A 22,857-nucleotide genomic window follows, 5' to 3' on the forward strand; every position below is an offset into this window, starting at 1 on the left:
AAACAAAGACGCACGATTCCCTGCCGATCTAAAATATGCACAATTCTGCTGCTGTACTGCAAATTACATTAAAAAACAGAATTTACGAATAAAGTCTGACTCTGAATGTTTTATTACAAATTTGACACAAAATACTGTACAGTGAAGGAAATTTTTCTACACTGGCCAAGAACGTGTTAAGAGAAATTGACATGGGTTTACACCATTGTCATAATTTCTCATACTGTATCTCCTATTCAGATACTTTAGTTAAATATACACAAAATTATACATCAAAACATTAAAAGAATATACTGTAGGCATTAAGATGAAATATGGATTTTATTTGCATACAGGAAATTGTCCAAATATGCAATTAAAAACACATTGGGTCTCAGTGCAAGGGACCACAGTGCACATCACTCTAATCACAGCTTTGAAAAAAAAAAACAAAAACAAAAACAAAAACAAAAACAAAAACCCACTTTTTTTTACAGTATAACCATCTGATGAGGCAGCCAACAAGATCACTGATGATTTGGTGGAAATAATAAAATACCACTCACCACTCTGTAAAGTCCCCCCACCGGACAGATCAAGCCCTCCCCCAGTCGGACATAGCTCGTAAAATAAACATAAACAGGCCCACACTAAGCCAACACATGTCTGTCACAGTCTAAGAGTGCCATTTCAGGCCATCCAGAGGCTGATTCTTAGAAAAAAAATCTCATTTGGGAGGGGGAACCCTCTCTCAACCCCTTCCCCCAGCTCGGGCATACAATCTCAAGTCCCCCTCGGACAGCTTAGCCCCCCCAGAAAATTACCCTAGAGCCGCCACTGCACTAAAGGAAGTATAATGTTCACACATTCAAATAACTGTCCAGAATTAAAGTGGGTTTTACCTATCTAATAACCAACAAATTTTTAATTGAAAAAAGTTAATGGATACTAGGACATTAAGAGAGGATGAATGAAAGATATAACCATGAATGCCAACATACTAGGCAAATTACATAAAACAAAAAAGCTTGTTTTTGCAGAAATTTTTTTTAGTGCTTTTGTACTATATATTAGCAGCCAAATCTCACTGCAATGGATAATTAGAATTATACATTTAGAGGAAAAAAACTTTTTGCATTCAATCAATCAAACTTCCTTTCGAACATAGTCCCAGTGCCTGTGTATAATGTTTGTGTAAAATAGCTGAAGCATATAATCTCATGCCCTCTTTATAGTACATGCCAGATGTACGATAGTATCGCATGAACCAAACTGATATTTTAAAACAATGCTCAATTGACATAAGAGACTACACTTTACAATTTATATACACATTTACTAGTATTTTACAGTTTTTTTGAGAATTTTAATTTATTATTTTAAACCTAATACAGAAAATGAAGTACTGTAGACGTACTTCAAAGAAATACTGTCATGAAAAATTCAATTAAAACATAATTGAACTGCTCATAAAATATAAAATAATATAACTTTTAATACAAGCAAAGATTAAAACAATTCATTTAAAAAAAATAATTTACAAATGTTTTTCTATAAAAATCCTTAAATTGATTACCAGCCAATTTAAGTGTCTATACAAAAAAGTATGTTTACTGATTTAGGAAACTAATTTAATGTAATCTAAATTGCAAGCTAACAACATAAACAATTATTTTACTAATTTATTATTTGAAATAATCTATCAATATTACAAGGTAAGTAAATTAATTATTGAATTTAATTTTTCAAGCTTAACACAAACATAACTAAAACAATTGCAGTACAGATACAGTATAACTAGGTTGTGGATATATTTATCTGTCCAGGGTGTAAAATTTCTGAATTAGATCTTCTAAATGGAAGTCCACATGGTAAATTACCATTACAAGAGCGTGGAGGAGGTATTGGAGGAATACGTTGAAGTCGTGCCTGTCGACCCAAATTAACGTAATAATGATCCTTACTGTGATTTTCAGGTAATTTATTAGAAATGTCAATGTTTGGTTTTCGGGGTGCTGGTAGCGGAGGTGGGAAATCTTCCTCAGCAAGTTCATTGATGTCAATTAATGCATTATTTTCTGTTTCAATTATTGTCTCTGTTTTAACAAATGTTGTGTCTGTTACAGCCGAGCAAACAGAATCTCGATTTGGGAAAAGACAGGATTCAATTGCGTGTATATTTGGATCACTTTGACTCAAAGCGGCAGCAAGATTCGGCACCTCAATTTTAACGTTGAGATTTGCATGAACCGGCTGCATCATGGAATGGCTGCCACGCATGCCATTCTTGGTGGGCTGATCAAAGTACAGACTACGGTGCTTTGCTGCTGAATCTACATTCTCGTAGTCGGTTTCGTAAAGGACACTCTGACGATTAATAACTGAATCTGAGTAACGCCGTCCCCTTAGCTGTACAGCTTCTTTTCCTATGTTCATCGCTTTATGGTCACGTGATATTTCGTTCTTTAGACTCTGTCGCTCTTTCTTCAATTTTGAATGGAACCATAAAACAATCATAACAAAGATAAACAAGAGAATGCATGCTAGCATTGGGCCAACCAATATACTTATGTGCTGGATTTTCAGGGAAGCTGGAGATTTAAGAACGTCTTTCGGTTGAGATTTAGATTTAATGGAAGACGACGAAACATGCGTAGCAGTAGTTGAAGTCACACTAGTCGAGGACAGCAAAGTGGATGCAGTAGTCGTTGTTACAGGTGGGCCATTCATCCTAATGATCGCTGTTGCATTTACACTCAGTGACCACCTGTCGGTTACCTGACACTTGATCTTATAATCTCCCGGCTCTCCTTTCACGTTTCTCATGCACAGACTCCGACTGTTATTTGTAAGGAACATGCTTGATGGTTGTAAAGGGCCTTCAATGTACCAACGGTATTCCACAATTTCCCAAGACTGGACCATAACGCACTGAAAAGTCAGGTCATCACCGGTGTTCACAACTTTATGGGAAGGATAAACAAGGACTGGCAATTTTGGCAGGTGTGTTAACAGTGTGCAGGACTCTGGGGCAAACAAGGTCCTACTATTTGTTGAACAGAATTTGGCAGTATTTTTGGATTTCATAGTTTCCTCAAGTAGAACAGTTCCATTTTGAAGATAATATGCACTTAAAATACGGTCTCCATCGGGCCAGCTGCTGTGAGCAGAAGGAGTAGTAGAGGGACTTGCCATATAATCATCCAGCATACTTTCACAGCGTATTGTTGCCAGTTCTGACGGAGTTAGCAGCATCTTTGATCCGTTGTAATGCTTACATGGGGTATAGCCTTCTGTTGGTGGCTTGATAACCGTTAACATTATAACATCGGAGTGAATTTCAGGCACATTACCGTCTTTTAAAATACACTGAAACTGTCCATTATCCGCCTCTGTTAAGTTGTGAATTGTGAGCGAGTACCGCTTTCTTGCCTTGTCAATGGACACAGACATTCTGTCCGTTGGTGCACTGGACAAAAGAATATGGTTCTGACTCAAACGATGTTGATCGTACAATTTGTACCACTGAAATTCACGTTCAGCTCTTGAAGAGTTTGTTCCAGAGGCAATGCAATTTATAGTTACGGATTCACCTGTAAATGCTATCACATCTTGTGGCTCCATCTGCCAGGTGACCTCAGCATGATTTAAGTAAAAACATGCACATAAAATAATCGCAAACATTTTTTTTCCACAAAGCAATTTAACTTCAAAAAACCAAAACAGTGATGAAGACGATCCAAATTTGGAAGCTCATCTGTTGAACATCTTCAATTATGGACTGAAAAAATGCAACACAATGGCTGTAGCTGAAATAGACACACGGTGCTCGCAGTTCGATGACGACTGAGAAATGCAAGTTGTGTGATTAGCTAAGTGTATAAAGGAAGGAAACCCTGTGGATTGATGGCAAGACCGTTGGTTAGTCATTCTCTGTCAGCTGATAGGCACTTCCTGTGGGGGCGGGAATGTACGCAGATGATACACGCGTGTACAGGGTTCTGCTAATGTTCCCTGCAATTTTTATATTTTTATCATTATTTGCTATTTTCTGCTTGAAGATGAAACAAATATAACTAGTATGAAACAAGGGTAGGGGATACTACTAATTAATTCCCTGCAAACTTTCTGAAAGTTTTACCAATACACAATATAAAAGTCATGAGAGATTTTTCCAAAGCAAATAATAAAAAAATTAGTAATTTAGGGGAAAAAAATAGAAATTATTACCCCAGTATAAGACATATTTTTGGAAAAAATAAATAAATAAATAAAAAAATCTCTCAAATTATAGTTATTCATTGTCAAAATATACATCCTCCAAATACAGTACAATAAAAATAATATAATAATCAGTTACAATGGCAAAAACAAACCAAAAAGACAATAAATAATATCCATACTTCCAAGGCCTCCATTTTAGACATAAACTACAATTTACCAATACAAACTGAAAATCCAGAGTATGGTACCTTTAGGACTACTGTATGTAAACACACTACACAAAGTTTTGATAAAACACCATGACATCCTTCCCCTAAATGTGTTGGATTCAGTTTTGAAGAACAAAATTGCTGGAAACATAAACAGTGACAATGGGAAGCAAAGTAGTATGAATTTGTAAAGTGCATTGCAAAGGTTAGGGTGAAAACATTTTTATAAGGAAAAAAATTAGACTAGAGCAATGTTCACATTTAATTTTTTTTACCAAGACGAAAGGGACCTTCATCTTGGTTATTTTACCGCTATTCACACATGGATTTCAATTTAACATGTGTGACCATGTAGTGAATGTTTTGTGCTTATTTATGGTACTTTGTACCATAGTGAAAAGTTGAATTTTTTGGACACACGGAATGCACGATTACATTTTTTCATTGGACCCTGCAAGCCAGGAAAACAGTTTCTTAGGTATGATTTGCTTTGTTAAACTTACTGCGATGATTGATTAATTTAACAAGGAGAATGTTATGCAGGCATGACTTTTATTGGTCAAACAGACACGTACCGTAATTTGTAAGTTTGACCAAAAAAAAAGTACAATCCGAACAGGATTTAAGAATATATCCGAGTATAAATATATTTATGGTAAATTCAGACAAATTTCTTATTTGTAATTGCTTATTCCTCCTTTGTTATCAGAGCAAATGTTATACCTGTTTATACAACATTTGTAGCCTATAAGTGTAAAATTTAATCCGTTTAATCAATATATCCTCCTCAAGTACAGTATGATATTCCCTTAGTATGGTGCTTAAAATGTTTTTTACTTTTAATGAACTTCAGTATTCAGTAATTGATTTTTCCTTCCAGTACAGCAATGGAAAGATATACACACAGTGCAAAAGCAGAATGCGATAGTACAATACAAACATTCTGTTGATGGTACATTTTTATTCATTGGCAACAATTTTATGAAGAAAACAAATGAATTTGCAAACAGTGCCTAATAAACAAAAAAATATGAGTTGCTACCGGAACATCAGAATGAAAATTTTTGCAAAGCTAAATCAATCAAAAATCAATAAATCAAAATCTTTTTTTATTCACGAAATATATGAAAAACATAAAAGCTTGTTCACCAAAGGTGTTTTCCACGAGTTTATGATAAAATATAAGAAAAACATATCAATACAAAATATAAATCTGAATATATACAATCTAGAATTTCAAAATAAAAACAATTAAAAAGAAACATCACTTGGGTTACCTGTTTAACAATAAACATGTTTTTAAGTTCTTTTTTGAATAGATTGAGAGAGAGTGGCAGCACATTAAAGAAAAAATGAGTGGAAATATAATTGCAATAAATAATATGAAGCAATGACAGAAGTTATATGGTGATAAAAAATACTAATTATTTTCACTCCCAATTAGATAATTATGTTTTTTAGCAATTTTTTTTCTTAGCATATCCTACTGTACATCTGTCATTAAAATCATTCAATTTCCTGTTGACAAATTCAAAATACTCCTAAAGATGATAAATTTTAAAATACTGTAGGAATAATACATTTGGATAACTAATGAAGCAATCCAATTACACTAGCCTAGGTAGAAATCATAAACATTAGTATATAAATATAAAACCATAGACCTGCTAACTCACTGGATAAAAACGCTGATGGTAACAATTATGTAGCATGAAGAATATCACAGTGTCTTCCTAATTGGCTGAAATGTTTTGATCACAAGAACCCATAAAGAGTACAATTTTAATAAAGCATGGCTAAAGATGTCCAATAACAACTTTAAATAGAGGTCCTTAACCTCTAATTGTGCCTTAGATATTCAATAAGCTGCATGTCTACAGGGTATAGTTTTGTATCCAAGTGAAAAAGACCTAGCAGATAAACTTTTTTTTATCACCATAATCACAAGGCAACATGACGTCTTATCCAAAGTGTACTGTCACTATATATAATAATTGTTTTCCCAAAGTAATTGGACTAAATTACTTTGGTCCATGTGCTTCATTGCACATGGATGACTGCAAACTTAGGTCAAATATGGAAAACTTGTTCCTTGTTAAAGCATTGAGAGAAGGGTACTGCAATACATCACATGTAATAAACTGTAATTTCATTTAAATTTAAAGGAGAAGTACTTGAAAGAATACAACGTGTAACATATTAAGAGGCAATCCTTAGTACCCATTTATCTGTCATCCTTTTTTTTGTATGGCTTTACCTACTGCTATATTGGTTGAGCGTTTGGCCAGAAAGAAAATGTTCCTGCTTCTTGCATTGAAGACCATGGTTCACACTCAACTTGCGTCTGCTTTTAAGTGAATTTTAGTTGCTCGGCTCTGTTTAATCCTCACATGGAAGTTAGGTGGGATAAGGGACTAAGTATTTGTTCATGCAAGTCAAGACGTTTTTTATACCTTTTAACTATTTTTCTTAAGACCGTCAGGAGGGCGGGAAAAAAATATGTTATTGGTGAAAGTAAACAGATAGTAATAGGATGGTTAAATGCTTTAAATTTATATACTTAGGAAGGAATATACACATCTTATTTTTGGAGACTTCAAGGCAGTGGTGGGCGTAATAAGTATAAAGAAAAACTTTAAAATATTTTTTTCTGAAATTTGCATTTATACATGGAGCCAGGTGCGCTAATTGGCCAAAAATTTTATTTTTATTCGAAATCATCATTTTTGGCAGTCGGCGGGTTCACTAAACAAGGTACAAAAAAGTCTCCTAATGTTGGTACCCAACTATCAGCCAAAATTTGAATTAACAGAAAACTTAATTTATTTTATATATTTAAGAATAATAATTTGCAATTAAAAGATAAACAAAAAAATACAAGATATAACTAAAGATAAACAAGAAATAATATATGTAAAAATCAACACATTATAAATTGGATATATAATTCATCTATAAATTGTGAGTTGTTTACAAACAAAATAATAGACTAAACCAAGGAATACTTACTGTTTTGCCATATTTCTGGTGTAGATTACTGAATATATCTGTTGCACTGTATGGTCTGTTTTGTTTGATGAGATATTGATGAACTGCACCAGCAGCTATAAAAAAAAAAAAAAGACAAGAAGAAGAACTGTTTTAAGTCTGTTTCCATTTTATTTTAACAAACAGCATTAAAATACAGAAAATCATTAACAAACTTGGGGCCAAGTTGGCATTTGGTGGCTCCAGAAATTTGCCGACAGGTGGTCCGACATGTCCAACAGGGGGTCCAAAAAAAGGGCGGCTATAGCCTTTTGTCAGAGTCCCAGAGTAAACTCCTTGGTAGCGTTCATGGAGAAAGTTTTATGGCTTAGTATGGCACAAAATTGTACTATTACTTTATTAGGGATTGGCAATCAAATAACATTTTTGGATAGGCAAATTGACATTGTGATATCGGACGATGGAGGTCTAGGACGGTCTGTCCAATGGGGTAAGATTTCCTTCCCTGATCCCCCCCCCCCTCCCTGCTGGAGAGTGCCATCATTGCTAATAATATAAGTGGGGCCAATAAGGTATAGGAGCAATGCCGTAGCCATGATTTTCAAACTGTGTGGGACAATATCAAGGTGAACCCACTTTACGCGTAAATTAAAATAATGTGGCCCCCATTTTTCCCCATTTTACACACAAATATGAATAATCTGGACCCATTTTCTTAAAAATTGACCCATTTTACGCAAAATATGAGAAATCTGGACCCATTAACTGTCTCGCAATGTGTGGGACAGTCTCACATTTCAAATTGATTTTGGATGAAGCACGTATTTTGCAGAAACACATGCATGATCATAAATTTGCCACAATTTAGCACAAGTCTAAGCATGAACAATAACAAATTCAGGGGAAATGTATTCAAAATTTGAATAAATAGGTTTTATCAAAAACATAAAAATGGTCATGCAGTAACTTAAGTCATTATTAGAGAGCTTTCATTCGAGAATCAATTCACAAGAAAATTCCTCTTTCTCGTTTATGTACTCGGACCAAACAATTGCCAGCTCAGTTTCGCAATCTTGTTTCACATTCTCTATAAAAAATATTTTTGTTTATGTACCCGGTATCATCAACACTTCCCGAAATTGTTTAAAACAGCTTAAAATTGCTCAGATCGTCGGAGCGGCAGCTGGATCCCCCACCCCCAAGTCTTCGTCAATGCACCCTAGCCTAGCGCGGGGAGCCCTGCCGGCCCCTGTCCCCCGGCAAACTCAGGTGTATCCACTCACGCATTTCAAATCTGAGGTTGGTAACTATGCTGTCCGCCTATGTTAGTCTTACATACGGTACTACTAGTAGTATACTAGGCCTAGGCATAGGCTAGGCCAACCCCTACCTGGCTGATGAAGGTAATTGTTAATGTTATTAGTTAAGCCTAGGGCCTAGCCTAACTAGGGCCTAGACTATATATAATGGTTTATCATGAGTTAGCAACTAAACTAATAAAATAATTTCAAAAGATGGTCATTAGAGACCTTCTGTGTCTTTTCCTTTACTCATTTATGACGACTTCAACTTCTGTTTCTAGCAAATAATTAATAAGTTATTCTGAAAATCAAGAAAATATTTATGTTTCGCGGAAAGGAACCACCAGCCCAGTGTGCAGGATCAGTCAACCAATCTGAATACTCCATTCCATCTCAACGAGAACATGCATTTTGATTGGATATTATAATGACATCATAACTTCCCCAGATTTTCCCATGGAGTTAATAAGTTTTACTTATATAGACCTTTCCTCCGATCCTACACGAAAAGTACATTGTCTAGTTTTGTTGAAAATATTTTCTTGAAATATACTGCTATTATTATGTTATTAGAGTACTGTGTATCATTAAATTAAATATTTCCTCGCCAATATCGAGGCATTAATAATCGGGAAGTATCAGCGAAACACTAGATGCAAGCATTCAGAGGGTGGCGCCATGAGACTAACGTTGGGCTTGGGGAGAACTGCCACCCCGGATCCCTTATCAGGGAGAAAAACACAATTCGTTGAGGAGAAAAAATATCTGTATTTTTTAACATAATAGTATAGACTCTAAAATCGATTAAATAAGTCTTTGAACACCCTAAAGTGTCATACCGGTATTTCCTGGGCTCTGCCACATAGCACCACTTCGCAATTTTTGAGCGAGCGGCAACGACGACTACACGCACTCTGGCCACTTTTATCGAAAACATCCCTACCACCTCCCACACACCCGGTCGGCGACATCAGGTCCCCTTCTCGTCTTGCATATTTATTGGAGCCACCTTCAGCACATTTTGATGTGTTTTATTTATCGTTCTTTGAGTTAATGTTCGACGGGGTTTTTTTTTCAAGTTAATATTTCTAAGTAGGCCAATCAATACAAAATACAAATTGTTATAACATGATAAATGAATGTTAAATAATGAGTGAATGAAAGGATAATAATGAAAATTAACGAACGAGCGAATGAATGAATGGATGATAATTGATCCGATCAGTAGGATAATAATTATCGAAATTAAACATGTTAAGTTAACATTGACTTTTTGAAATACACTGCACATTTGAACAGTGCCGGATCCAGGAAGAAATAGAGGGGGCGGTGGGCAATGAGAGATCGACTTCACAGATAGGGAGTCTCGGAATACCTGAGCCCCGCGGTTGTGTGGCAGGTAAGAAATGTATGATTATACACCTCTAGATGGCAGGAAAGGCACTCTCAGACCTACATTTAAATATGATTATGATTTTCCTTTTCTCCTCGAAATAAGTGGGGTCGGCGAGCCTCGGCCCATCCCTTCCGCCACTGGAGAATGTAGGCCTAATGTAAAGTGGCACAAACAAATGTTGTTTATGGAAACAGAAGCACATGCGTAATTGGCCAAAAATTGGTAAAATGATTGGAGATGAAACAAAAAAAAAACAAGTTTTTCAGTAATGAAGGATCGATAATACCGGTAATGTTAGGAAAATTTCACTTTTCGATCACCGCAACGAAACCGTCAAGAGAAGCAGGGATATGAAATGGTGATGATGATATATATTGTATCTTAATTGGGTTTTTTATATTCTTATTAATGGGGCAATTTTTTAAGTTATAGTAAAATATTTCCAATTCCGTCTTGATCCTGACGAATATTTTTGTATTGTACCAGTAGGCCTATTGTAAATGTGCATTAGTCGAATAAACGAAATGAAACGAAATAAAATTAAATAAAATGAATGAATGTTTGATAACATTTGACAAACATTAAAAAACATAAGTTTATTCTATATAAAAATAACAGAAAATAACAATAGAATACTTTTATAGGGAGTGTGTTTCAGTAATTAGCGCAAAACGAATTGTGAAATTTGATTGGTTGTACGTTGATGAAGTTACGTTGAAAAACATCTATTTATTCCGCGCATGCCCTCTAATAATTGTTTACTTTCGCACGCTTTGGCCTGTTTCGCTGGTGTGTGTGATAGCGTTGTAGCCTGGCCTAGCTAGGCTTAGGTTCTGATGGTAAAAAGAACCTATGATTAACCACTTGCTTAAGTCTTGAGCTCTGTGTCAAGTATAGTAAGTGTCATAGATATATATACTATACATATTTTGTGATTCCAATGAAACCGATAGGCAGGACTGGCCTATGAAAAATGAGCCCTGCCGTGTGCTAGGCTAGGCCAACCTTGGCTTATAAGTTTAAATAGGGCAGGCTATGCCAAGGTTAGGAAGACTACTCTAGTACTACCTAGCCTACCCCAAAAAGTGCCTAGCTACGTCCTACCTGCTGCTGTGTGGGATAATTAAGTGCCTTCTTCAACACTATATATGGGTGATCCCAAGATACATACACATCCCTATATAGGCCTAGGCCTATGCTATATAAATGTTTCATATGGAGGAACTGTTTTACAGACCTGACAGCTCAAGTCAAGGCCTTCCTTTAGTTAATATGTTAAAGGAGAGGCAAACCCACTTAACTCAACTGGTCAACATTAGCGCCAAAACTGAATGGAACGCACAGTTGCCCATGTTATACTTTTTGCTGAATTGAAAGGAACTGAAAAAGCACTCAAGTTGATATGAGTTTAGTTTATCTGCCCAGTTCCTTTGATTTTATTTTATTTATTTGAACTTTATTTAATGAGGATAACCCATGCAGCTCACCATAGTATTAGTGGAGAGCTGATATTAAGGGGTCCTCAACAAACAAATATAAAATACACAGTAAAAATCAGAGAAATATTAAAATGATAATTATATCATTACAATTAGCAATAATTCAGAATGCAAAGCACAGCAAGAGCAATACAAAAAACTTTTTTTAAATAAATAAATAAAAATAAATAGAAATAAAACTACACTTTGTGCTCATTATTAATTCCTTTCAGTTGCGAAGAGCACTCGTGTCAACCAGTTGAGTTGGGTTCCTCCCAGTTTCGTGTAGACCTGATCCCACCTTAAAGATGTAGGCAAACTTGTATTACAGCTGACTACACTTTGTGCTCATTATTAATTTTATTTTTCTCTTTATCCCAGCAAACGTCCTGTAAAATGTCAGCGACAACACTCACTGCAGAACAGTTGAAAAGAATTGAAGAGAACCGTCGTAAAGCGCTTGCAAAAAAATCTAACCGATTAAATCAGGCCACATTATCAAAACAGAGTCAACCAAAGAATGTGATCAAACCAACTAATTCAACACCAACAGCTGTGGACTCAAGTGAAAGAGGATTGAATTCCAGCAAAGGCAGTCTTGTCAGACAAACAAATGCTCTAAGCTTTAACTGTAGTAAAAGTGTTGAGGATTCTGGCAAATACAACCAAATAAGATCAACTACTGCAGTAAACTATAGTAAAAGTCAGGCCTTACACAGAGGACCCCAATCAAGCCTTGGTAAGGTTTGTCCACCACAAGTGCAAACGCAATTAAAAGCAACAAGCTCTGCAAGTTTTGTCACCAGGAATTTCTACAGCTCAGGACAATCCAAAAGCACCATTGGTCATGATAAGAAGACCCCACAATTGGCATCTCAATTCTCATCTCGTGCAAGAAGTACTAATGTGAAAACCTCACAGATTTCTTCAACAAAGACGGGACATTTTACATTAATATCAAGATCTCATTTTTCTGTAAATATTCCCTTTAATGCAAAAATAATTGATATTTTCAAGCAGATGCCCACAAAGTCTTACGGTAAATATGACAATGATATTTGACATTATTCCAGTTACTAATATTTTATGCAATTTAAGGAATAATAATGGAATATGAATTAAATTACTCAATTTTTATGAGTAGCATACAATTAATTACGATTCCTGCTAGAATTTCTATTCAGTCGGAGGCATCAGATTTTTTTTTCTGCATGTATTAAAAACAAATGTTTTTCTTTTTTTTTCCCTAGAGTAATCACTATTAGGCTATAGTATACAGATAGACTTTGGTGTTGGAGGAATTTTAGTACAGTATTTATAAATTTCATAGTTGGAGTCACAAACAATTTTTTCAAGGCCTGAACTCTGGCATGGTACCACTAGTTTAGTGCAGGTTTCAATGGCTACATGCCAGGGGCTTATGGCCAAAAATATATATTATTACTGTACAGTCATTAACAGATCCTAGACTGGAAGGTGGGTGGATGGCATATTTTGTTAGATCTTATCATTTTAAGGCCTCACAGAAACAAGCTGGCACTGAAAATATCCCCTGAGTTTTCCAGGGCCATCTTCTCAGATCCACTTTAGGGCAGGATATCAGATTTTTTTGCAGTAACCCTGGGACATATTTTCTTTTACAGATGCTGTCAATAAAATCTGGAACTTTAATCTGAGTGACTATGACAAACTTTGTAAGTTTCAAAGTTTATTTTATCATTAAAGGATTATTATAGGCTTGTATTTAAAGTAGCACAGTAATTATAAAATGCAACGGCAGAAGAAATAATATATGATTGTGACAAAATGCAATGAATTTTAATTAGTGAATTAAAGTATGGTTAAAAGAATGTCCTAAAATTATGATAGTACTTTCTCACGTACACAAAATTGTAAAATTTGTGTAACAGTGTTGTATTCAACCCTGATCTTCGTGTAAATACAGTTCAACATTTTGATCTATTGTAAACTAAAGAACATACAGATGTATTTACTTTGTGCATTAACTAAACTCTCTTCTTTCGTCAAGGGAAAGCACTCAAATCTGCAGGGATGGAGAGTGATCTTGAGCCACTTCCAAAAGCTGTTACTACTACATTCAGACAACAGAGGCATGGTGAAGATAAGCCACTCACAGCACCAGAGGTCAACCTGAACTCAATTGATAGTGAGCTGGTAGAAGCCCTTATGCCATTCCAAAGAGAGGGTGTCGGGTGAGTTTGTCATAGGGTGTGGCAGTAACTGACATCACATGTATTGACAGTGATCTAGTAATAAAACTCTAGATACTGTACAGTAGGTGTGTCACAGCATTTGCATGTATTGATAGTGATCTAGTGCAGAAACTTGAAACCAATTTTAAAAGCAAGAAAGGGGTGAGCAAACATACCGTAAAACCTCAAATAGAAGCCCTGGGGCGGATTGATATAAGCGGTCTTTAGACGGTCTTAACAGTTAGCCGGCTATAATCGCAATGTCACTACCAGTCTATGATTATAGACTATTGCTATACCGTGGTCTAACCAGTTAGCTGTCTTAAATTTTAAGCCTACTCGGAGGAGGCTTAAAACGGTCTTAAATCATTTTCATCATGGCGTTCTACTGATTAATTCAACAGTGCAATGGCAAGACCTAGATCGTCGAAGTCGGAGAATCGAACGACAAATACTTCGCACACTTCTCAGCGTCTGTAAAAATAGGTCTACAGCGTTTACTTACGTTCATTTCGATACATTTGAGTGTGCGAGCACGCATGACGCTGCCCTCAATCTTACGTTACCAGGGAGTGCTTGTTTGCGTTTCAATACTCAAAGCGGTCTTAGGGAAGACTGTTTTATAGCAATGGTATTAGAGGAATGACTTTAGTAAAAACGTCTAAGTGATAAAGCCGGCTTTATTCGAGAAGTTAAGACTACCAGTTAAAAGACTGTTTTATAGCAATCCGCCCCTGGGCTTCTTTATTTTGTGATCTTTGGATGGGCTTCTTTTCGAGACTACTTTTGCAGTTACTACATTAAAACAATAAAGAAGGACACTGCAACATCAGTCTGTACCGTGGAATTTATTTTCCCGCATTAAATCACCTAAACTATTGTGTAAACCAAGCGTGTTTGTAAGAAATCTTGTTACTTTGAAACTCACGTAAAGTGTATGTACTGTACTATCTGGAAAAGAAGCCCATAGGCTTCTTTTCGAGGCTACTTTTGCAAACTTCAAGGTGGCTTCAATTCGAGATGGGCTTCTTCTCGAGATTAAATCCATTGGGCTTCTATTCGAGGTTTGATGGTATGTAGTTTAACTAAGAAATGTTTTTATAAATCATTTTGAAATTTCAAAGAATACATACATTAATCGTGAGTTGCCAACTTCCGTACTTGGAAGTTTCTTTCTTTCTTTCTTTCTTTGATTGTTGGCCGTCAATTTGGAGTTGTCAACTCTAATTTTTAGATGCCTTTGAGATCGTGTAATTATACATATAGTAATTACATTCTCAAAGTTTTTTATTTCAATAAATATATTAGAGACAATAAAGATGATGAAGATTGATTAAGGATTTGATTTCACAATTAATTAAAGATTCATTAATGTGACATGAAATACAATATCACCACGTGTGGAGGAAAGGAATAGGAAAGATAATATGTTTCAAAAAGAAGTTAAGCTTCTATTTTTGCCATAATGAATTGATGTTTCCGTTACATCGTATGACTAAAAATTTGCTTGTTCATGGTCAGTTGTTAAGTGCTAATGTACACTACTTAATAAATTAAATCTTGAGAATCTAATTATATTATTAAGGTCAAAACTAAAGAAATATTCTGCTGCTAAATTTAAATTGTAGGTAATATTTAATATAAAATAATATCTCATAACATGCCTATTTAGAACATATTTTCAACCTGAATACTTAATTTCATAATTGGGATTAATGGTAGAAGATGGAAGCTAGACCTCATTAATCCTGCAATAAAACAAAACACATTGCTTCATATCTTGGCTGTGACTGGCTAGTCTATTAATCTCTGTATTTACAATTTCTCAACCAATTGGTTTGTTCCTTTTATAGTTATGCAATAGAAAGGCATGGTCGTGTATTAATGGCGGATGATATGGGCCTCGGCAAGACATTTCAGGCCATCTGTGTGGCATGTTATTACCGGGCTGAATGGCCGTTACTAATTGTGTCACCATCATCACTCAGATATGTATGGAAAGAGGTACCTTGTCAAAAAACCGAGACGTTTCATAAAGCCTGCTCTATTTGTCTATATATCATCATTATTGCTGCCATATGTTTTTTCTTTTGTGAGATCTAAAACAATTACATATGTAAGATTGTAAATGCAGTGTATGATGATGAGGATAATGAAGTAGCACTAAATTATAGCATATTATTATTGTTATTATTATTATGTTATTATTATTATTATTATTGTTTTTCACAAAATACAACTTTTTTTAATGGATAAATACCGAAGGGTATTATTGCCTCTAACAGGTTTTTGTTCCATTGAAATAGATTTTCTGTTTATTTAGACGTTACAGAAGTGGCTACCCTCTATAGACCCTGATAGCATCAATGTGGTGCAGAAAGTTAAAGAGAGTGGCACAAGTGGATTGATCAATATTTTGAGTTACGACCTGATGTCCCGAAAAGCTGCCGAGCTGAAGTCCAAGAAATTTCATGTGGTCATCATGGTGCGTCTATTATTTGTTATTGTGTGATGACCTGTGACATAAGCAGTTAGATATCCACATCATCATGTCAAACTGTGAATATTGTACTGGTGGGTCTTACACCTTGTTTACTTTAGGTTATTTCTTTGATTATTTATGATCTTTCTCATACTGTCACTGTTTCTATTTTGCTTTATGATCATGTGAAGTGCATAGAAGCATAGGTATATGTAACATTATTAATAGTATTAAGGCTGTGGATGTATTTAAATCATCCTAAACAAACAATGAAATGAGCATGCATATGTGTCCAATTTGGCTTGCCAATCATGCTACTATTTTCCATATATATTTTTAGGTGACACCAGGGCGCTATGTGTGTAAGGTTTCCCTCTCTTCAGCAATTTTATTCCATTCTTCCAAGCGATAGCTGAGCTGATAGGGATTGCACACCAGGCAAAGATGGGTCAATGAGAAAAAAGTGACTAGTGTCCGTCCTAATTAACACAAAGGTTTCTGCTAACACACTCCTAATGATTGCACAATGTATGGTACTGTAGGTAGTATTATCTAGGCTGACTAGCCTAGGGTAGGTTCATCTTAAGATTGGGATGTATACAACACTAGTACATTCAAAAGTACATAAGCAACTTATTATAGTTTTAGCCTAGATAGACCTACCTACTGATGGATTTTCGAAGTAAAAGTATTTATTGCATAGAAACTTTCATAGAACTCTTTCCACATGTGTAAATATGATGACAGCTTAATTGAAAAGCCAAGGTGTACACATGCAAAATTCTGTCTAACTTAAACCTATAATTTCAGTGTTGTTTTACAATGATATATCCACTACGTACTGGACCGCGCTAATGTGATAGTCTGGGCACCATCAATCAGACTGAGGCTATGTTCTCACATGGCAGCTAACGGTTAGCAAGATCTGGATCCTTCTAACGGTTAGCTGCCGTGCGTCCATACAAGAAAATCCTGATCCGGATACCAAGAATATGATGATGGAATCACTGGCCAATAAGAAACTGGAAATTGTAAATGCGTACGTGTGATTGTTTGATGATATAAACGCGCTCAACTTGCTAACCAATAGTGTTTGCTATCCGTTAGTGGTAACCGATCAAGCGTTCTCAAACAGGTACTAAAAGTTAGCTCCCGATCCAGACACCAGGGCTCTTGTGAGAATCTGACCTGATTGATTGGACAATCCCAGTAAACAAACATCCTCACCAACAATCAAACACATACTTGCACAGTAGACATATCTGGATGATTCCATTAATTGTGTTTTATTAGGCTTTATATATTGAATTTCCTGTTTGATTAGGATGAGTCTCATTTCCTCAAGAACTTCAAAACTGCAAGGACGAAGGCTGCTATTCCCATATTGAAGGTCAGTGTCTCCTTTCAACTCTGATGTCACCCCCTGGCATTGCCAGGGACATGTGACAGATGATAAGTGTCAATTATAATGGATTTGTAATGTGATTATGATAAGATTTTATTGTTAATAAATACAATATTTGTGCCTAAGTCGATCTTATTTACATGCCAAATTGTTGTGTTTTCCTTTAATTAGCAATCTATAAATCAAATTTTATCTAAGTCGAACAATATTTTAATGACATTTTGGATTCTACTTCGGCAAGTTCAACTGTATGCTTTTTAATGCGAATTTCATCTAGAATGCGTCCCGTGTGATCTTGCTGTCAGGAACACCTGCCCTCTCAAGACCGAGTGAGTTGTATGTCCAGGTGAACGCAATTGACAACACCCTCTTTCCAGTATTTCATGAATTTGGACTTCGTTACTGCAATGCCCATCAGGTTAGACATTTTTTCTGATGCAATAGTCCTTTAATTTATATAAATTAATTTAATTCATTAAAATTATTAATTATTTTAAGTATTGTAAAAATGAATCACTGAGTAGATTGAATTTTATTATATATGGTAATAAAATAAATGCTTCACAAAAATTCACTTCAAAGGGATGTTTCTCCTTTTGTATGGTTTGTTTACTGTTCATTTATGCTTTAATTTCATTTTATTTCATTTAATTACTCGACCAACATTTACAATTACAGTGAAAATGAAATAAAATATGAAAAAAACAAAAATTGAAATGCTGGACAGATGTAACTTAAACAAAGTACATACACAGAATTCACTGAGTAACCTAAATTAAGGCATGGAACCCAGGATAGGTACATAACAGCCAATCCCATTCTCTCCTCTACTAACAGAATAAGTGGGGCTGGGATTACTCAGGCTCTTCCAACATGACAGAGCTGCAGCTCCTCCTAGAGGAACGAATCATGGTGAGAAGGATCAAGAAACAGGTGTTATCTCAGCTGCCATCCAAGACCAGGCAGGTGGTGATGCTGGATCCAGCATTGGTCAACACCAACTGCAAGAGTTTCCTGAGCTCCTCAAAGGGAATGGCCAATAGTAAGGTACATGAAAATTCAATTTAGCAGTTTGACAACATTATGTAGTTCAAGGTACAGGTACAATGAACTTTATTCATCAATTGTAGGAAATTATGATATGTACTTCATAGACAAGAATGAATTCAGGGGCGGATTTAGGGGGTGGGGGGCTGGTCCGGCCCCGGGCCCCCCTTTTGGGAGGGGGAAAAAAAAAGAAAGAAAAAAGAAGAAAATGATAGCCCACAACGCCTCAAATGTTATTTTCGGGCATTTAGAACACAAAGATTTCGCGGGGGCATGCCCGGACCCCCTAGGACTTAATATTTACAGTGATCAGGGTAATAACTGTCTCTTATACACATCTAGATGTGTATAAGAGGACATCTCTGGATCCACCCCTGGAATTAATAAACCATTCACAAATATTGAAACGTACAAAGTATTTGTTGAACTTTTGCATTCTTAGGATGAATATGAATAGTTTACCCAAATAATAGTCTACAATATAATATTAATCCTCACTTATTTATAATATTAATCCTTATTCATTTTTACTGATTTTTAATATTAATCTTTAAAAATCATTTATATTAAGTACTTAATTTTCTTAATTTTAATTTCCAACTATACTTATTAATAATTGTTAATACTAATTCTTAATAGTAACCTGTAATAATTCATATTTAAAACCCTTGATTTGTGTATATATTTGTCCTTCATAACAATTTCTCAGTAATCCTGAATAATCATTAAAACTAATCCTATATAGACCTAAACATTAATCCTTAATAATCCCTAATAATACTTAAGAAATATTAATATTAATACTTAAAAATCATTAATTTAAAATAAACTTTAAAATTATTCCTTAACAATCCTTAATATTAATCTTTTACAATTCTTAATGTTAATCCATAATAATCCTTAGTATTAATCCTTAACTTTCCTTTATATTAATCAACCAAAACATGAAACTGGCATTTTCATAATAAATGCTACTTAGCCAATGCAGGACATATATCCTGTTGACATTTTGCCATGAATATTTTAATCTATCAGCCTTCATAAAATTGGGCAATAGACAGTTATTTTTAGAGTTAATTTTAAAATGATACCAACACGCTCATTGTGATATCAATCTTTATGGTTTTTTATTTTTCAATGTGTTTGAATTACAGATTTCTCTCACAGAATGAGATTTCAGTAAACGATTGTTCAAAGCAAGAAAGTTGAAAGACGTTATCATAGTTTTTACTATCTTTTAAAATGTTATCATGCTATTCCTAATTATGATTACTGTTAATTATGTGAATTAGATGTCATACCAAATTTGCTTTATAATGCCCTAAGTTAATATTAGAATACTTACTTAGAAAGTGAAAGCAGTTGTTAATTGTTATATAATTTTTAATATTTACAGTGATCAGGGTAATAATGTGAAGTACTTTGACTTTTGATGGAGAGGAAAATGAATGTAGATATTAATTTACATATTTTGAATTTTAGAGTGGAAATGACAAATCTGCACTGCTGCAATATTTCAATGAAACTGGATTGGTCAAGATGAAGGCAATCAAGTAAGTTCCATTAAATGCGTTGTACTGCTGTAACGTGTAGGTTTAAGGTGCTGTCCTTCCAATACTAGGCTCTTAGATTCAAATCTTGTCCAAAATAGAATTTTTTTCAGGACTAAAAACAGGTTCATTCCCAAGACACATTAAGAGCCTATACCAACCCCCCCCCCCTCCCTAATTTTTTCAAAATAAAATAAAAGGAGAAAAATTGAAAATTATATTCAAATTTAAGTCTGAGTGTGCCATTTCCAGCCATCTAGAGATGCCATAAGCATTAATTTCTTACCTCAGCTCCCACCATGGGGCTAAAGTGGTCTAGATTCTCCATCTCTAAAATTCCTTCCCTGGGCCCCCTCTATTTTGAATTCCTGGCTCTGCCACTGAATGCATAACTGGACCTTGGGGGAGAACAGTGGTTGGTACTGAAATGATTGCTCATTAGCAAATATATATCCTTTTCAATACTACAGTTGCCAAATTCACTATTTTATAGTACCATGTTAAAACATGTGGCAAAGAATTTAGGCTTTGCTCAAATATATAATATATATCAGTGGTTTGAGTCAAACCAATTTTCTTTGTCTTTGTACAATGTATTTTAATATTCATGGCTTAACTCTAGCAGATTTTAATAGGGTGATGGTAGGAGAGTCAATTTACTGAATTGCTAGAGAACTGAAGGGTCCAGATATTAAATGTTTTATAGATACATGAAATACAAATTCAATTTTTTTTAATTAATAATGTATACTTAAATGTTAAAAGTTAAAGATTATGTGATTATACCATGCAAAATACAAAGGTCTCTATGTGCAAAAACAAGTGAATAGATGTAATTTGAAAAACAAGGAAAGAACCCCAAGCGAGCACCTAAACCACAGTGTGGGGATACACCCTCGTCGCTGAGCAGAGATCTGTCAAAGTGTACCCTCTCCAACAGCAGTTGAGTCTCGGCCATCCCAGGACTCGGGCACCTCCTGTCCTGATAGAACTGGAAGAAAAGCTAGCTAGTAAGGAATGGGAAAAAAGTGGAAATCAAAGAGAACAAAATCATCACTCCACCACTACTATCAACCATCATTAATACATTACCATAATAAGTATTACCAATCATTATCAGCCTCACTGCTCTTCCTCACTACCAGTGGTACTCCCTACTCACAAGGTGTCCCCCCTTCTAGATCCAAATTGTAGCTATGTTGTGGCATGGAGCAAGGCAAGGGTTTTTTTTAAATACTATTTTAAATTGTTAATCATCAGGATGACATTGAGGGGAAACCCAAGCATAGGAGAGAAAAATTATGAAAGAGAGTGCTATTCAAACAGGTGAAAATTAAAGGGGAAAGTCACATTCAATTAAAAATTTGATAGATATTCTATTACCAGCTTTGCAGCCATTTTTCAATTTGAAAGTTGATGTGTGACACCATTTGCAAGCGGTCAGTTTCCCGATTAATAATTGACATTGGAAATTGCACAGCAAATTGGATTAGCATTGAAAGTAAAAATTTTCGAACCTCTTTAAAATCAATATTTTTAATAATTATAATTACCTTTTACAAAATCATCTAAAGCCTACTCTAATATTCTGTGTAATATTTTAAATCATATATTACTGGAACTTAATTTGTTGATCCACAATATTTCATCCAAAATGCTCAACTTTTTTAGGATTAACAGATGGATTAGTCATGGGGTAGACAGCGAGGAATGCTGAGTTACATTATAAAAATAAGGTTGCTCTGGAAAATACAGAAATGCCTGTTAATGAATACAGAGTGACAGTATCTTTTAAGCCAAAGGAGCAAATTGAACATCCAAGCACAAACCGGAGGTTCCACCTGTTAGGCCATTATTGTTATATTAATAATTCAAGATTCAAAATTCAGTTATTTCTTGCTGCTTGAGACATCAACGGCAATTATCCGCAATCACAAACATTTCGCAATCACATTTAAAAACAATCAAAATTACATATAAAACAAATAACACCATCTACTTTAGCAAGTTAAATTAAACATTAAGAGCAGAATCAATGGCCAAGTGTAATTGTAACTAACATATGGCAAGAACGATGAATACAGTAAGATGGGAAGTTCGAGCAGGAATTAAAAGAATTTCGAGTATGGCGTAAAGCAATTAAAGTATTAGATTATTAGTACTTCACCATGCAAACCTTCAAACAATATTTCATCTCTTTATCATTATTTATATTATGGTTTATATAACCTTTTTTCTTTGTTCTTTATATAACTTTTATTTGTTTGTAGGGATTATGTTGTTGACCTGTTAGAGTGTGGTTGTAAGTTCTTAGTGTTTGCTCATCATCAGGCAGTACTTGATATGTTGTGTGAAGTCTTGAAGGAAAAGGTATGTTTAATAAAACAGTTAAAATATTAAATCTGATTCTAATAGGCATTTCTACTTTTTGTATATTTTTTTTGTTCAACCCGGATCTTTTGTAGCTAAAGAAAACTAAGGGTGGGTGATAGAAATTTTAAGTGTGGGCGGGTCATAACAATGACATTGGTAAACTCTAGATAATGGATTTAAAGGATGGGCAAAGGGGGTTAATAACGGTGAAA

The 22,857-nt window shown here is 34.9% G+C and overlaps 3 protein-coding genes across 4 annotated transcripts in view; 1 reads left to right on the forward strand and 2 right to left on the reverse strand.

Annotated features, from left to right (window-relative positions):
* Positions 1-9,067, reverse strand: part of LOC117102940 (homologous-pairing protein 2 homolog) — a 40,730-nt gene extending 31,663 nt beyond the window's left edge. The window contains exons 1-2 of one of the 2 annotated variants that reach the window (XM_033243400.1): positions 8,930-9,067; positions 7,422-7,516 (exon numbers count right to left, since the gene is read on the reverse strand). In XM_033243400.1, the coding sequence (XP_033099291.1) occupies positions 7,422-7,516; positions 8,930-8,954 (120 nt within the window). In that variant the 5' untranslated portion in view covers positions 8,955-9,067. Of the gene's footprint in view, positions 1-6,088; positions 6,140-7,421; positions 7,517-8,929 lie in introns of those variants that run through there. The other variant, XM_033243401.1, reaches the window with a different exon arrangement.
* LOC117102939 lies at positions 90-3,914 on the reverse strand. Its single transcript, XM_033243399.1, has one exon. The coding sequence runs from the start codon at positions 3,661-3,663 to the stop codon at positions 1,777-1,779; it is 1,887 nt and encodes a 628-aa protein (XP_033099290.1). The 5' UTR covers positions 3,664-3,914; the 3' UTR covers positions 90-1,776.
* Positions 9,068-10,868: 1,801 nt separating the features above from the next.
* Positions 10,869-22,857, forward strand: part of LOC117102942 (SWI/SNF-related matrix-associated actin-dependent regulator of chromatin subfamily A-like protein 1) — a 14,732-nt gene continuing 2,743 nt past the window's right edge. Inside the window, exons 1-11 of the mRNA XM_033243402.1 lie at positions 10,869-10,993; positions 11,957-12,614; positions 13,219-13,269; positions 13,605-13,788; positions 15,642-15,792; positions 16,112-16,273; positions 17,595-17,660; positions 17,953-18,093; positions 18,513-18,722; positions 20,205-20,275; positions 22,543-22,642. Coding sequence (XP_033099293.1) covers positions 11,972-12,614; positions 13,219-13,269; positions 13,605-13,788; positions 15,642-15,792; positions 16,112-16,273; positions 17,595-17,660; positions 17,953-18,093; positions 18,513-18,722; positions 20,205-20,275; positions 22,543-22,642 — 1,779 coding nt within the window. The 5' untranslated portion in view covers positions 10,869-10,993; positions 11,957-11,971. The remainder of the gene's footprint in view (positions 10,994-11,956; positions 12,615-13,218; positions 13,270-13,604; positions 13,789-15,641; positions 15,793-16,111; positions 16,274-17,594; positions 17,661-17,952; positions 18,094-18,512; positions 18,723-20,204; positions 20,276-22,542; positions 22,643-22,857) is intronic.

This window comes from Anneissia japonica, unplaced genomic scaffold (assembly GCF_011630105.1).
Source record: "Anneissia japonica isolate Jap-2015-1 unplaced genomic scaffold, ASM1163010v1 scaffold1053_len387728_cov195, whole genome shotgun sequence".
In the NCBI taxonomy this organism is placed as follows: Eukaryota; Metazoa; Echinodermata; class Crinoidea; order Comatulida; family Comatulidae; genus Anneissia; species Anneissia japonica.

Coding starts and splice junctions, on each gene's coding strand:
- LOC117102939 (XM_033243399.1), bottom strand. CDS start 3,663: ATGTTTGCGATTATTTTATGTGCATGTTTTTACTTAAATCATGCTGAG.